Source organism: Mytilus trossulus, chromosome 4, assembly GCF_036588685.1.
Source record: "Mytilus trossulus isolate FHL-02 chromosome 4, PNRI_Mtr1.1.1.hap1, whole genome shotgun sequence".
NCBI lineage: Eukaryota > Metazoa > Mollusca > Bivalvia > Mytilida > Mytilidae > Mytilus > Mytilus trossulus.
Genome location: NC_086376.1, coordinates 67,082,470 through 67,097,214, shown reverse-complemented (window position 1 = coordinate 67,097,214; position 14,745 = coordinate 67,082,470). Strand labels below are relative to the sequence as shown.

At 33.6% G+C, this 14,745-nt stretch overlaps 1 protein-coding gene across 1 annotated transcript in view; it reads left to right on the top strand.

Moving 5' to 3' along the window:
• Positions 1 to 14,405, top strand: part of LOC134715797 (peroxidase mlt-7-like) — a 34,006-nt gene extending 19,601 nt beyond the window's left edge. The window contains exons 10-12 of the mRNA XM_063578245.1: positions 9,969 to 10,677; positions 11,350 to 11,628; positions 13,212 to 14,405. Of these exons, the coding sequence (XP_063434315.1) occupies positions 9,969 to 10,677; positions 11,350 to 11,628; positions 13,212 to 13,464 (1,241 nt within the window). The 3' untranslated portion in view covers positions 13,465 to 14,405. The remainder of the gene's footprint in view (positions 1 to 9,968; positions 10,678 to 11,349; positions 11,629 to 13,211) is intronic.
• Positions 14,406 to 14,745: the final 340 nt, after the last annotated feature.

Genomic DNA, 14,745 nt, shown 5'->3' with positions numbered 1-14,745 from the left:
AAATAATATTATTAAATGTTTTTCCTTTTTCTACCGAATAGCTGCAAAATATGAAGAATTTGATAAAAGTATACTTAATTCCGAAAAAAATGTGTAGAATACACAAATGATGTTATACAATAGATTTTTTTTTAAAGAAAAAGCATACAAAAATGCAGCCCCACATACCCAAAATCAATACCTTTGTGTCGTAAGAACTTTAAAAAGCTGGGATTTAGGGGAAATACATACAGGAACAAATTTAGATATAAACTGTGGTACATTGGCAGATCCAGGGGGTTTCGTAAGTTGGAGCCCCCCTTTTTATGGCCAAACAATGCTTTTGAATGGGGACCCCCTTTTTGTCCTGAGTTGGGAATACCCCCTTTTTAAAATGGTTGGATCCGCCCCTGTGGTAGTAAATCAACAAACATAACTTGTGTAGCAATCAGTGGAGGATCCAGATTTTTTTTAGAAGTGAGATGGAGATGGGGATAGTCTCGCTTAATTTAACGGGTTAATTAGCAGTTTGATAATGGGCAGTAAACACACTTGTATTAGTACATAATGTTAACGTTAATTTTCGTAGACAAGGTGTGTTCGATTTGATCCTTTCATATATAAAATATTTGTATATGAAAAAGAAACACTTGGCACACACAGTTCTTAAATACGAAGCGTGTATGTTCTTGGTCTTATAAAAGCAATGACTCTTTAGTTTTTTAACTATATATCATCAATATTTGGTTCATATTTTACATCTGTTGAGTTTTAATTGAGGTCGGGACTGAAATATTATTTTATACAAATCTGCCCGATACGTATACGTCGATCCGTGCACGTATATAGATACGTGAATAATGCAAATGCTCTAATAGAGCATTTGCATTATTCACGTATCTATATACGTGCACGGATCGACGTATACGTATCGGGCAGATTTGTATAAAATAATATTTTAGTCCCGACCTCAATTACAACTAACAGGTGTAAAGTATGAACCAATTATTGATGATGTATAGTTAAAACACTAAATAGTCATTGCTTTTATAAGATCAAGAACATACACACATCGTATTTAAGAACTGTGTGTGACAAGTGTATCCTTTTCATATACAAATATGTTATATATGAAATGATCAAATCGAACACACCTTGTCTACGAAAATTAACGGGAACATTATGTACTAATACAAGTGTGTTTATTGCCCGAGGCGGGTCAAGAGGGAGAATAAGGAACCCTAATCTAGATTTTGATTAAAAATCATCATTGAATTTTGGCAGAATATTGTCCCGGTCCCGTTATTAAACTGCTTATAAACCCGTTAAATTAAGAGAAACTATCCCCATCTCTATTTCACTTTTAAAAAAAATCTTGTTCCACCACTGATTGCTACACAAGTTATGTTTGTTGATTAACTACCACAGGGGCGGATCAAACCATCTAAAAAAGGGGTGTGGGGGATGGAGGGTCACAAACCAGGACAAAAAGGGGGTCCAACTATATGTCCCCATTCAAATGCATTGATCGGCAAAAAAGGGGGGGGCTCCAACCCCCGGAACACCCCTGGATCTGCCAATGTACCACAGTTATATCTAAATTCGTTCCCTCTATGTATTTCCAATAAATCCAAGCTTTTTAAAGTTCTTACGACACAACGGTATTGATTTGTGTATGTGGGGCTGCATTTTTGTATGTTTTGTTTTAAAAAAAAAAAAAAACTATTGTATAACATCATTTGTGTATTCTACACATTTTTTTCGGAATTAAGTATACTTTTGTCAAATTCTTCATATTTTGCAGCTATTCGGTATAAAAGGGAAAAATATTTAATAATTAATTGAGGTCTGGAACAGGAATATCAGTAACTGATACATGTAGTAGTCCTTTGTGAATTTATGTATCACTGTCATTTTGTTTAGTTTCTTTTGTTGCCTGTTCTGACATCGGATTCGGAATTCTTTAACACTGAGTTTTATTTTGCTTATGTTTGTGTGTTTCTTTATACTACATAGGCTATACGTATAGGGGGACGTTGATGACAATTTCGCCGTGTCCAAGTAATGGGATCGTCCGTTTTATTGCTGTAACTGCATAACACATGTTGCTTGGATAGTTCAATTTTTCTGTTTTCTACATCCCTTTCAATCACAAAAAAAATCTTCAAGAAATATTTATTTTCATCTACTTTATGTAATTTCAATCGTAACAGTGTAAAATAATTAAACTTCTTTTGTGGATATCAAGAAGGGAGCATTGAGGGCGTGTGCCATCCGCTTAGAACGCATTTGATTATTATTTTTTGAGGTTTTTTATTTGGTTTTATTAATTTCTTATTTGTTTAAACCTATATTTTCCATAGACGCGCACCTCTAGATAGAAAATCATACATCCGCCCCTTGTATGCTGTTTCGATGATCAGGGTTTTTAGAAAATGCAACCTATCCCCTTTGGATTGATATGACTAATAAAAAATGATTAATTTGTGGAATCGTTTTTAGTTCCTCGATAATGAGAGACGCTAAAGACAAAGATGTTTTTTTATTGAGCTTTAGAAAATGAAAATAAAACATGAAATTACATGTTGCCGATAAAAAGGTTAGGGTTGCACAATTGCTTCGGACTGATAGTATCAATCAAATCCAGCACACCTTTTCTTCACTGGTCACTGTATTTAGCATTAATTATGGTATAAACTATTAACATTTATATTGTCAAGTATATTACATCTAAAAATCGTAAATAACGTACAATAAACACATAAAATACATACTTATAGCTTTAATAGACATGTTTTCAAGTTGTCTACATTTGTAAGGTGCACTCGTGCTAACGGTTTGTGATACGTACGCGGATACGTGTAAAATGGGCGCACGAGGATGGTTTGTTACTTTAGTCAAACATCTCAATTGAAATGATATTTTTGATATAAAGTCGGATATTTTAACTTCTTTGATATAAATTGATCAACTCAAACAATTAGACACGATAAACATTCAGAGCCTCATATATCTGATTTAAAAATGAGGGGTGTAGTCGATTCATAAAACGTATCCAAAACGTTTAATTAAAATGACCAATTTTTTTTACAACATAAAATATATTTTGATCAGAGAGATTAAGAAAATAAAAGTTATTTTTGTGTTTTATAGACTTCTTTATAATGCATATTTATATTTTCCTGATTGTATTAGGATCAACGTAGAATCATATTTGTTATATTTTGGTTCCTTCTTCAAGTTTCTTCTAGAATTGACGAAGTATGGACTTCGTTTTGCATGTCCTTGAAATGCTCCGAAACTTTTCATCACCTTTTGATGTAGATTTTGAATGAACTGTTTTTGACGACGTTCTATGACAATATCTAGAAACTTTAATATTATTTTTGGATGAACCCCCATCTCCAAACCGCCAGGGAAGATATGTGTTTGGATCATTATTTATGCGAAGTCGCCAATTTTATAATTCGACAGGGGAAACCCAAGAAACATTTTTAGATATTAATAATTCATTTTATCCGTAAATGGTTCCTACTACCCGGCGTAGACCCTCGAGCTCCCGGATTGATCGCCGTAATCAGTTGTTGATGAAATTTTTGTGGTTGAAATCATACCTTTTGATGAACCAAATTTCTCTGATCTTTGACTTGAGCATCAATTTTCCCAAACATCACGCATTGTTCACGCAACCTGGCAATTACTTGAGGTCCATTTATGCCATACTATATCTTTGCCAAGCAGCGAGTAATGGTTTGGGTATGCAGGATAGATGGAGATATATCCCGATGTCGTAGGTTGTATAAATGGCACCTCACACGACATATATCATCCAAGCAACGAAATACAACAAATATATTACAGTGGTCATCGTCTTTTTCATTGCAAATATACGCAAGTTGCTATTGACGATGAATTGCGTATACAACATGTAGAGTCTGGATTTTTAGGACATATCAACGATGCTCATTTGTTTGCCCTGATGTCGTAGATTTCCATAAACGGACAGCTCCCTATTCTGTTGCACTGGGTTGGAGTTTTTTACATGGCAACTGCATATATCCATCGCGACATCCCCTGATAACACCATTTACTTTAGCTCACACCAATCGACGTCCGTTTACCCTTAGAAGAAGTTTAAGACATTTTACCGTGTTGTGAGAAGATATCGTGTTTATGTAGAGCATGTTATTCGGTTACTCAAACTTTTTAAAGTTGATGGAACTCTATACAGACATCATAGTGATACTTAACTTAGCGTTGTTTGTATGTGGACAGCTCTTGTTGCGCGAAGAACCTATTTGTTTATTTAATTTTATATTCGGTTTATTAGTATTATCGGTATGTGAGTTTTTATATACGATTAACTATTCTTATTGTATGTTTTGCATTAAAAGTATCTTTATCGGGACCAACCTGGCTTAATTTATCCTTTCGTCATATACGTGTTATACGATACGCCGATCCGGATACGCCAGCAAATACTTGATTAATGCAAATGCTCTATTAGAGCATTTGCATTATTCACGTATCAGGATACGTGCACGGATCTACGTATACGTATCGGGTAGATTTGCTTACAATAATGATTTTACCCCGATCTCAATAAAATTTTAAGGCATTATGAAATATTTTCATCGGGACCAGTTAGCCTTAATTTACCCTTTCCTCATATACGTGTTATACGATACGTCGATACGGATACGCCAGTAAATACTTGATTAATGCAAATGCTCTATTAGAGCATTTGCATTATTCACGTATCTATATACGTACACGGATCGACGTATACGTATCGGGCAGATTTGTATAAAATAATGTTTTAGTCCCGACCTCAATTTAAACTAAACAGATGTAAAATATGAACCAAATATTGATGATATATAGTTAAAACACTAAATAGTCATTGCTTTTATCAGATCAAGAACATACACGCTTCGTATTTAAGAACTGTGTGTGCCAAGTGTATCTTTTTCATATACAAATTATTTTATATATGAAAGGATCAATTCGAGCACACCTCGTCTACGAACATTAACGGGTACATTATGAACTTAAAAGTGTGTTTATTGCCCGAGGCGGGTCAAGAGGGAGAATAAGTGACCCTTATCTAGGATTTGATTAAAAATTATCATTAAATTTTGACAGAATATGGTCCCAGTCCCATTGTCAAACTTTTTAAAAATATGGACGTTTTTACCCCTCAAAATTTCCTATGAGTACAGAGAAACTGGTACATCTAGGAAAGTTTTAAGACATGGCAGCCAGGAACTAGATATATAAAAGTTATATGAAGTATCATTCCAGAAAATTAAAAACTACCTGGATTTTGATGTCCATATTTTTCCAGTCTGCAGAAGATAGCAAAATAAACAGACACCCGAGTTTCATTTGATACGGTCCACTCATTTACACTTTTTAAATCATCTATTGTCTTCAGATGTCAATTGTCCATCTATTGTCCATCTAAATCAACACTACTCACAACATGTATTATCTGAGGGGAGATTCTCAAACCTCTTTCTCGACTTAGTTTATTTTGGCACCTTCTGCAGGAACGAAAAAAAACAAATGGAAAGCAAAATTCATATATATCTAGTTCCTCCCATCCCTTAAAACTTTTGCAGCTGAATAGGTTTGTCTGTACTCAGAGTAAAATTTGTGGTGTAAATACGGCCATATTAGCCAAAAAGGTTATGATGAACCTTAATTAAAATGACCCATTTTTTTTAAAACATTCACCTTTGTGAGTTAAACTATATTTTGATCAGAGAAATTAAGAAAATAAAAGCTATTTTTGTTTTTTTATAGACTTCTTTATAATTCATATTTATATGTTCCTGATTGTTTAAGAATCAACGTAGAATTGTATTTGTTATATTTTGGTTCCTTCTTCAATTTTCTTCTAGAATTGATGCCAGTATGGACTTCGTTTTGCAAGTCCTTGAAATGCTCCGAAACTTTTCATCGCCTGTTGATGTAGTTTGAATGAATTGTTTTCGATGATTTCCGCTCCACCAGAACTTTCTATGACAATATCTAGAAACTTATTATTTTGGGATGAACCCGCATCTCCAACCCGCCAGGGGAGAAATGTGTTTGGATAATTAATTATGCGAGGTCGTCAATTTTTTATCGGGACCAACTTGACTTAATTTATCCTTTCCTCATATACGTGTTATACGATACGTTGATACGGATACGCCAGCAAATACTTGATTAATGCAAATGCTCTATTAGAGCATTTGCATTATTCACGTATCTATATACGTACACGGACCGACGTATACGTATCAGGCAGATTTGTATAAAATAATGTTTTAGTCCCGACCCCAATTTAAACTAAACAGATGTAAAATATGAACCAAATATTGATGACATATAGTTTAAACACTAAATAGTCATTGCTTTTATCAGATCAAGAACATACACTACACGCTTCGTTTTTAAGAACTGTGTGTGCCAGGTGTATCTTTTTCATATAAAAATTATTTTATATATGAAAGGATCAAATCGAACACACCTTGTCTACAAACATTAACGGGTACATTATGAACTTAAAAGTGTGTTTATTGCCCGAGGCGGGTCAAGAGGGAAAATAATTGACCCTTATCTAGGATTTAATTTAAAATTATCATCAAATTTTGACAGAATATGGTCCAAGTCCCATTATCAAACTGCTTATAAACCCGTTAAATTAAGAGTGACTATCCCCATCTCAATCTCACTTTTTAAAAAATCTGGACCACCACTAATTGCTACACAAGTTATGTTTGTTGATTTACTACCACAGGGGCGGATCTAACCATTTTAAAAAGGGGGTGGGTGTTCCCAATCCAGGATAAAAAGGGGGTGTTCCAACTATATGTCCCCATTCAAATGCATTCATCGGCCAAAAAAATGGGGGGCTCCAACCCCCCCCCCCCCCCATCTGCCAATGTTAATAAAAACAAAACATGAAATACATGTTGCCGATAAAAGGGGTTAGGATTGCACAATAGCTTCGAACTGAGAGTATCAATCAAATCCAGCACACCTTTTCTTCACTGGAAACTGTATTACGCATCAATTATGGTATATACTATTTACATCCATATGGTCAAGTATATACATTTTAAAATCGTAGATAAAATACAGTAAACACACAAAATACATAATCATAGCTTTATTAGACATGTTTTTAAGTTGTCTACATCTGTAAGGTGCACTCGTGCTAACGGTTTGTGATACGTACGGGGATACGTGTAAAATGGGCGCACGAGGATAGTTTTTAACTTTAGTCAAACATTATCATTACTCAAGGATCTTTTCGTCAGGAAAAAATAATTGGAGAATATATCTCAATTTAAATAATATTTTTGATATAAAGTCGGTTAGTGTAACTTCTTTGACATAAATTGATCAACTCAAACAATAAGACACAATAAACATTCAGAGCCTCACATATCTGATTTAAGAATGAGGGGTGTACTCGATTCATAAAACGTATCCTAAACGTTAAATGATCTTTAAGGTTCATCTTAAGGAATTTAAAAATATGGACGTTTTTACCCCTCAAAATTTCCTATGAGTACAGAGAAACTGGTACATCTAGGAAAGTTTTAAGACATGGCAGCCAGGAACTAGATATATAAAAGTTATATAAAGTATACGTTTCAGAAAATTAAAAACTACCTGGATTTTGATGTCCATATTTTTCCAGTCTGCAGAAGATAGCAAAATAAACAGACACCCGAGATTCATTTGATACGGTCCACTCATTTACACGTGTAAATCATCTATTGTCTGCAGATGTCAATTGTTCATCTATTGTCCATCTAAATCAACACTACTCACAACATGTTTTATCTGAGGGGAGATTCTCAAACCTCTTTCTCGACTTAGTTTAAATTGGCACCTTCTGCAGGAATGAAAAAAAACCAGGAAAGCAAAATTCATATATCTAGTTCCTGCCATCCTTTAAAACTTTTGCAGCTGAATAGGTTTGTCTGTACTCAGAGTAAAATTTGTGGTGTAAATACGGCCATATTAGCCAAAAGGTTATGATGAACCTTAATTAAAATGACCCATTTTTTTTAAAACATTCACCTTTGTGAGTTAAAATATATTTTGATCAGAGAAACTAAGAAAATAAAAGCTATTTTTGTTTTTTTATAGACTTCTTTATAATTAATATTTATATGTTCCTGATTGTTTTAGGATCAACGTAGAATTGTATTTGTTATATTTTGGTTCCTTATTCAATTTTCTTCTAGAATTGATGCCAGTATGGACTTCGTTTTGCAAGTCCTTGAAATGCTCCGAAACTTTTCATCGCCTGTTGATGTAGATTTGAATGAATTGTTTTCGATGATTTCCGCTACACCAGAATTTTCTATGACAATTATCTAGAAACTTATTATTTTGGGATGAACCCGCATCTCCAACCATCAAGGGGAGAAATGTGTTTGGATAATTAATTATGCGAGGTCGCCAATTTTTTATCGGGACCAACTTGACTTAATTTATCCTTTCCTCATATGCGTGTTATACGATACGTTGATACGGATACGCCAGCAAATACTTGATTAATGCAAATGCTCTATTAGAGCATTTGCATTAATCCAATATTTGCTGGCGTATCCGTATCGACGTATCGTATAACACGTATATGAGGAAAGAATAAATTAGGGCTAGTTGGTCCCGATGAAAACATTTTATAATGCATCAAATTTTAATTGAGATCGGTGTAAAATCATTATTTTAAGCAAATCAGTTCGATACGTATACGTCGATCCGTGCACGTATCCTGATACGTGAATAATGCAAATACTCTTCTAATAGAGGTCGGTCATTTACAAACGTATCAACCGCGTATCGTATACGTTGACGTATCCGCATCTGCAGATATGTCAAAAAATATTATGTGATCCCGAGCTTATTAATTAGACCGTACTTCATTTAAAAAAATAAAATTGGAATCTCTTCTTAAATGTGATAGTGGTGTTTTGTAAAAAAAACATGTAACTTTGAATAGTGTTCATTTGCGATTTATCATAAAAGGTAATAGAAAGTACTGAGTATCACTCTATTTGTTAATCAACAATTTACCATTTCAATTTTTTCAATGCTACGTGAGCACAAGTTCATACACAAACAAACGATTTTACCGTATTCACTCCTATCATGCCTGTAAACTGTTCCAACTATCTGGAATATCTTTAAAAGTAGGGTTTCATATTCCACAAAAACTCAATATTTCCTTATTGTCTTGTACATTTCTGCATTAGAAGTTAATCAGTTGTCCATTTGCATTATTGAAAGTACACAAAATTAAAGCTGGGGATCATATACTGTGTTTTGGTATATCTGCAGATGCGGATACGTCAACGTATATGATACGATTGATACGTCTCTAAATGACCGACCTCTATTACTAGATTTATTTCACTTGACGGGGTTTAAGAAGTTAGTTTATTTAAAACAAGTCAATCTATATAAAGGAGTTTTGGGATAAACTCATCAATGAAGTGTTCAGTTATTCGTCCCATATCATGCACTCAGTTCTTTTGTATATGCGTTTGTTGACACTGACAGGTGATTAGAATTCAATATTAATTATAACGACAATTATCCTTACTATACACATCTTCAAATAGACTGTCCTTACGCAAATTAAAACATAAGCTCCGCCCGATCAGTTGAAATAACCTTGGTAACATATTCACAAAGGCACTACAAACAAATATTTATAAAACTACAAGTTTAATTTTGCATTCGGCATTCTACATGCAATTTAAATTTGAATTTATTGAATAAAATATATAATGCAAAGGTAGCTTTTACTTTATTTTCTGATCTAAGGTTATCAATTCTTAATTGAAGTTGTTGTTAAATATTTGTCGTTATTTTCAAGAGCATTGAATGTGATCGCGTACCAGAAAACAATCATATTGAAAAAACAAAATACTTTTTCCTGTAGCTTTTTGAAATATGTTTTCTCTACGACACAGGTGATGTGAGGGCCAATACACAACCCGCCCTCAGTTCCCTACACACTATTTGGATCAGAGAACACAATCGAATTGCCCAGCATTTCAAAAATAGTCCCGAATGTTATAACTGGACTGGACAACAAATTTTCCAGGAAACTAGACGCTACGTTGCGGCTGAAATTCAACATATTACCTATAATGAGTTTTTACCCAAACTATTAAGCATAGAAATCCGTGAACAATTTGGTTTGGTACCATTATTGGATGGACATTTCATTGACTATGACCCAAGTGTGCGGCCAATGATCAGGAATTCATTTTCATCGGCAGCATACAGAATGGGACATAGTTTAATAAAGGATAAGTTTGACTTTCCCAGCAGCTCTTTTGATCTTCACGTGCATTTGAACAAACCTGATTTATTATACGAACCGAGTGGTATAGAACGTTGTACACGAGGAATGTATGAAACCAAAGCACAAACCATAGACGAGAAGATGACGAGAGAAATCACTTGGAAACTGTTTGAAACTATGGCAGGAAATGGCGGAGATTTGGCAGCTTTCAACATTCAGCGAGGTCGAGATCATGGACTTCCGTCATATACAACGTGGCTACATTGGTGCACAAATAAAACAGTTCAAAATGAGAATTTTAACGCTGGTGTAGAAGGGGGTCTTATTTATCACAGTGCGGCAGCCGCGGCAAAGCTGGGCAGAGCTTATACGTAAGTAACCCAATACATGTGTAGTTAAAAGTATGAAAACTAAAAAAAACCAGGCCTTATAAGGGTATCAATTGTAAAGTTTTGTATTTAAATAGAAAAAAAATATGTCGAACACACACAAACTTGTACAATAAGTTTTATAAAATGAAAGCAAAAAAGTTATAACTCTCATGCGTCAAGATCGATTTACCTTCACCAGGAACGTTTAAAGCCGAATATTTGAAATCCATGAAAGTAAAATGACCTAAATAGTTCAAGATATATATATGAAAGAGGACCTGAAAATTAGACAATTTTTTTAAATATCAGTTTTGCCTGATAGAGTAACAAAGTTTTATAAGATACTAAAACATTATACGTAAGTTTCACTCCAATCAAATAACTGCAAACTTGGCTTTGGAGTTTGAAGATTTTGTGGTTTGTCATACCAAATTGATTGGTAATTTTACAGTCATTTTATTCAAAATACTTTTCACCTTTGAGCTTCTTCATGCAAGCTTTTCTACGAAGCCATTTCATTTTCCTTTGATTAAATAGCATGCGGTCTTAGTGAAAGCGGTGGTTTATATTGTTTTGTTCGTCACTTTTTCGTTGATACCATATCGTCTCTTTGTTGTTAACAATGAGCAACCAACATATGCATATACATATATATATGACCTCATCTTATAGGTACACTTGTGATATAGAATTGTTTCCTGGAGGTATATCAGAAGAACCTTTACCAGGCAGCAGATTAGGACCAACATTTACATGTATTCTAGCTTTACAGTTCAGAGCCCTAAAATATGGCGATAGATTCTTCTATGAGGGAAATACTCCCCTAAATCCACATCCATTTACACAACAAGAACTTGGAGGTTTCCGTCCAATATCAATGGCAAAGATAATATGTGAAAATACAAATATTGAACAGATACCACGAGATGTATTTTTAGAACCTTCAGAAAGGTTAGTTAGTCTAAAGTGTTAATGTTTACAAATTGCGTAGAAGACTCCCACCCAAATCAAAGACAAAACTGAACAAACAAACAGGTTAACAAACAAAACCAAGATACGACCAGTACAGTTGAGTGATATTAGTCTCGTTTCTGAGTATTAGAGGAGGCTCGAGGGTACCAAAAAAATCAGCAAAAAATTGAAACAATTGTTTTTTAATTGCACATTTTATTTATAACACTTTTGCATTTTAAAAGTTCCAAATTGTCTCCCTTGGGTAAACAAATGCCATTTTTTGGCATAAACATTTAAATAACATTTTTTTTTTACTAATAAGGGAACTATATTTATTTATTTTTTAAATGAACTGTACTTTAACTAAACAATTGTAGAATGTAAGCGATTTCTTAATAAAGTTCTTTTTTTTTTTATTTTGATTTAACCTTTTTTACTTCTATTAGTTCAACAGAAAAAAGTACCTGAACAGAAATGCATGGTTCTTTCAAAAGTAGATTGTGAGCTTAAATGAACGGCGACCCCACATTTTTTAAAGTATAGGATAAATAGATATAGGAAGATGTTGTGCGAGTGCCAATGAAACAACTCTCCATCAAATAACCATTTAAAAAAAGTAAACCATTTTAAGTCAATGTACGGCCTTCAACCCGGAGCCTTGGCACACACCGAACAACAAGCTATAAAGGACAACAAAATTACTGGTGTCAAACCATTCAAACGGGAAAACCAACGGTCTCATCTATATAAAAAAACGAGAAACGAGAAACATGTATAAATTACATAAACCAACGACAACTATTGTACACCAGATTCCTGACTTAGGACAGGTGCAAACATTTGCAGCGGGATTAAACGTTTTAATGGTACCAAACCTTCTCTCTTTTCTGAAACAATAGCATAACATCACAACATAGAAAACACAGTTTATTTAAAGAGAAAAAAAGCGAAACATTTATTTAAAAAAAAATGATTTAGACCAGAGAGTCTCCTTAAACAATGATTTTTTTTCTTGTTTTCTGTATTAGAAATTGTACAGTTTACTTTTACAAGTCTGAGTCATTCTTTTAAACTAGGGCTCCAGATATGGGATTATATGCATATAGTAAAGCAAAGAGTAAAATAACGAAAATACAGAATTTAAATGGAAAGTCCATAAACAAATGGCAAAATAAAAAACTCAAACGACTGGTAAAACAGCTGTTATATTGCTGACTTGGTACAGACATTTTCTTATGTACAAATTGGTGGATAAAACCTGGTTGTATAACTAGCTAAATCTCTCACATGTATTACAGTTGCATAATATTTCATTATAGTGACAACAATGTGTGAACAAAACAAACAAATATAATAGGTAAACATGTTTTTTTTTAAAGGAATAGTAGTCAACACGTTATTATCTCAATCACCAAACAAATATGTCAACAACAAAAAACCGTAGGCAAAAATACAAAAAAAAATATACCATAGCGCTATGAATAACAAAATGACGGATGGATAAGAACCGAGTCGCATTAAATGAATTTTATTGTAATGTCTTTATTTCCAAATCAATGACATTTATTTGATATTTTCAGTAATCCTTTAGTGAATTGCTCGGATCTTCCAGATATCTGTTTCCCTAAGAATGGTGGATGGAGCGATTGGAAGGACAGCTGTTGTAGTAACTGTTGTACCAGACAACAATACCGATCATGTGATAATCCGTCACCCAATGAATGCGGGAAACCATGTGAAGGATACGACTTTAGATACAAAAACGCGTGTCATTATGGCGGCGGACATGGGGGATGTTGTCACTACGGTGGTGGTCATCACGATGGCCATTAGAGTTTTCATCATGTAAACAGCAGAAACAGATTAACTTTTAAAAAATGTATAGTAAAGTTAAACAGTTGGCCATTTGTTAATTTTAATCACTATAATTTTTATAATTTCGATTAGTAATGCTTAAACGTCACAGTTTGTGGACGTGAAGCTTTGAAAGTATGCAAGTATGCTTAAGCCATTATGGTACCTTCATTACCAATTGTATCTGTTCTGTTTACTTTTCAATCGTTAAGTCAAGAACGTAACTGACAAACTCTATTTTAGGAACACGTGTTGTTTGCAAGGAAATGTCGTTTGGAAATTTTATTCCCCGAGGGAATCACAAGCCCCGAAGTCAGCTCTACTGTGTTGACATGAAATATCGATGATATGGTCATATTTATAAATTTGTAAAATAAGTTTACAAAACTGAACAGCATTTAAATACTTAGGCTTTTCTACCACAGGAATAGATTACCTTACATGTATTAAGCAAAACATTAAACATATTTTGGTCCTCATTGCTCTTAATTTCGTACTTTATTTGGCCTTTTCAACTTCTTTTTGTTCGAGCGTCACTGATGTCTTTTTTAGACGAAACCCGCGTCATGCAAACATACAATATTTCAATCCTAGTATTTATGATGAGTATATTTTCTTGTTAGCTTTATTTGATAAAGTATTGTGACTTGACCGGTTTTTTTGAAACAGACAGAAAGATATGACAGAAACCCTAAAAAAAAAAGTTTAACTATGAATAGTAACTTTTTGAGTGAAAAGATGTTCCGTTGCTGGATTTAAAGAATGATACTTAATTAATTTGAGTAATTACGTCAGTCTTAATGTTTCAGAATTTGTTATAAGTCAAATTGTTTTTAAAGAATTAACCTTATCCAATAGTGCTAAATATACTTGTAACATGTGTTGTGTCAAAAGAGGGACGAAAGATACCAGAGGGACATTAATTTTTTTTCTTTTCGAATGCTTTATAATTTTATATCAATTCTTCTGTAGCTTTTATGTAACAGTATATTAGGTTTCTTTGTTACGTTGTACAGTCAGTATATATTGTAAGATAAAAGAACGTCTAATAGTTCCCTCAAAACAACCGAGTGCAAGTCCTTTTCTGGTTTAGTTTATGTTGTTCAATCTTATGTTTTCTTTGTAGTGTTATGTGGACTATTTGTCTTTATTCTTTATGTTTTTTTCAAGTCCTTAATATTCATTATTAAGTTTCAGACACATAGGAGTGTTACAAAAAAGGATTGATGTAAAAATTGTTGGTTGCTCAACAAAACAGCG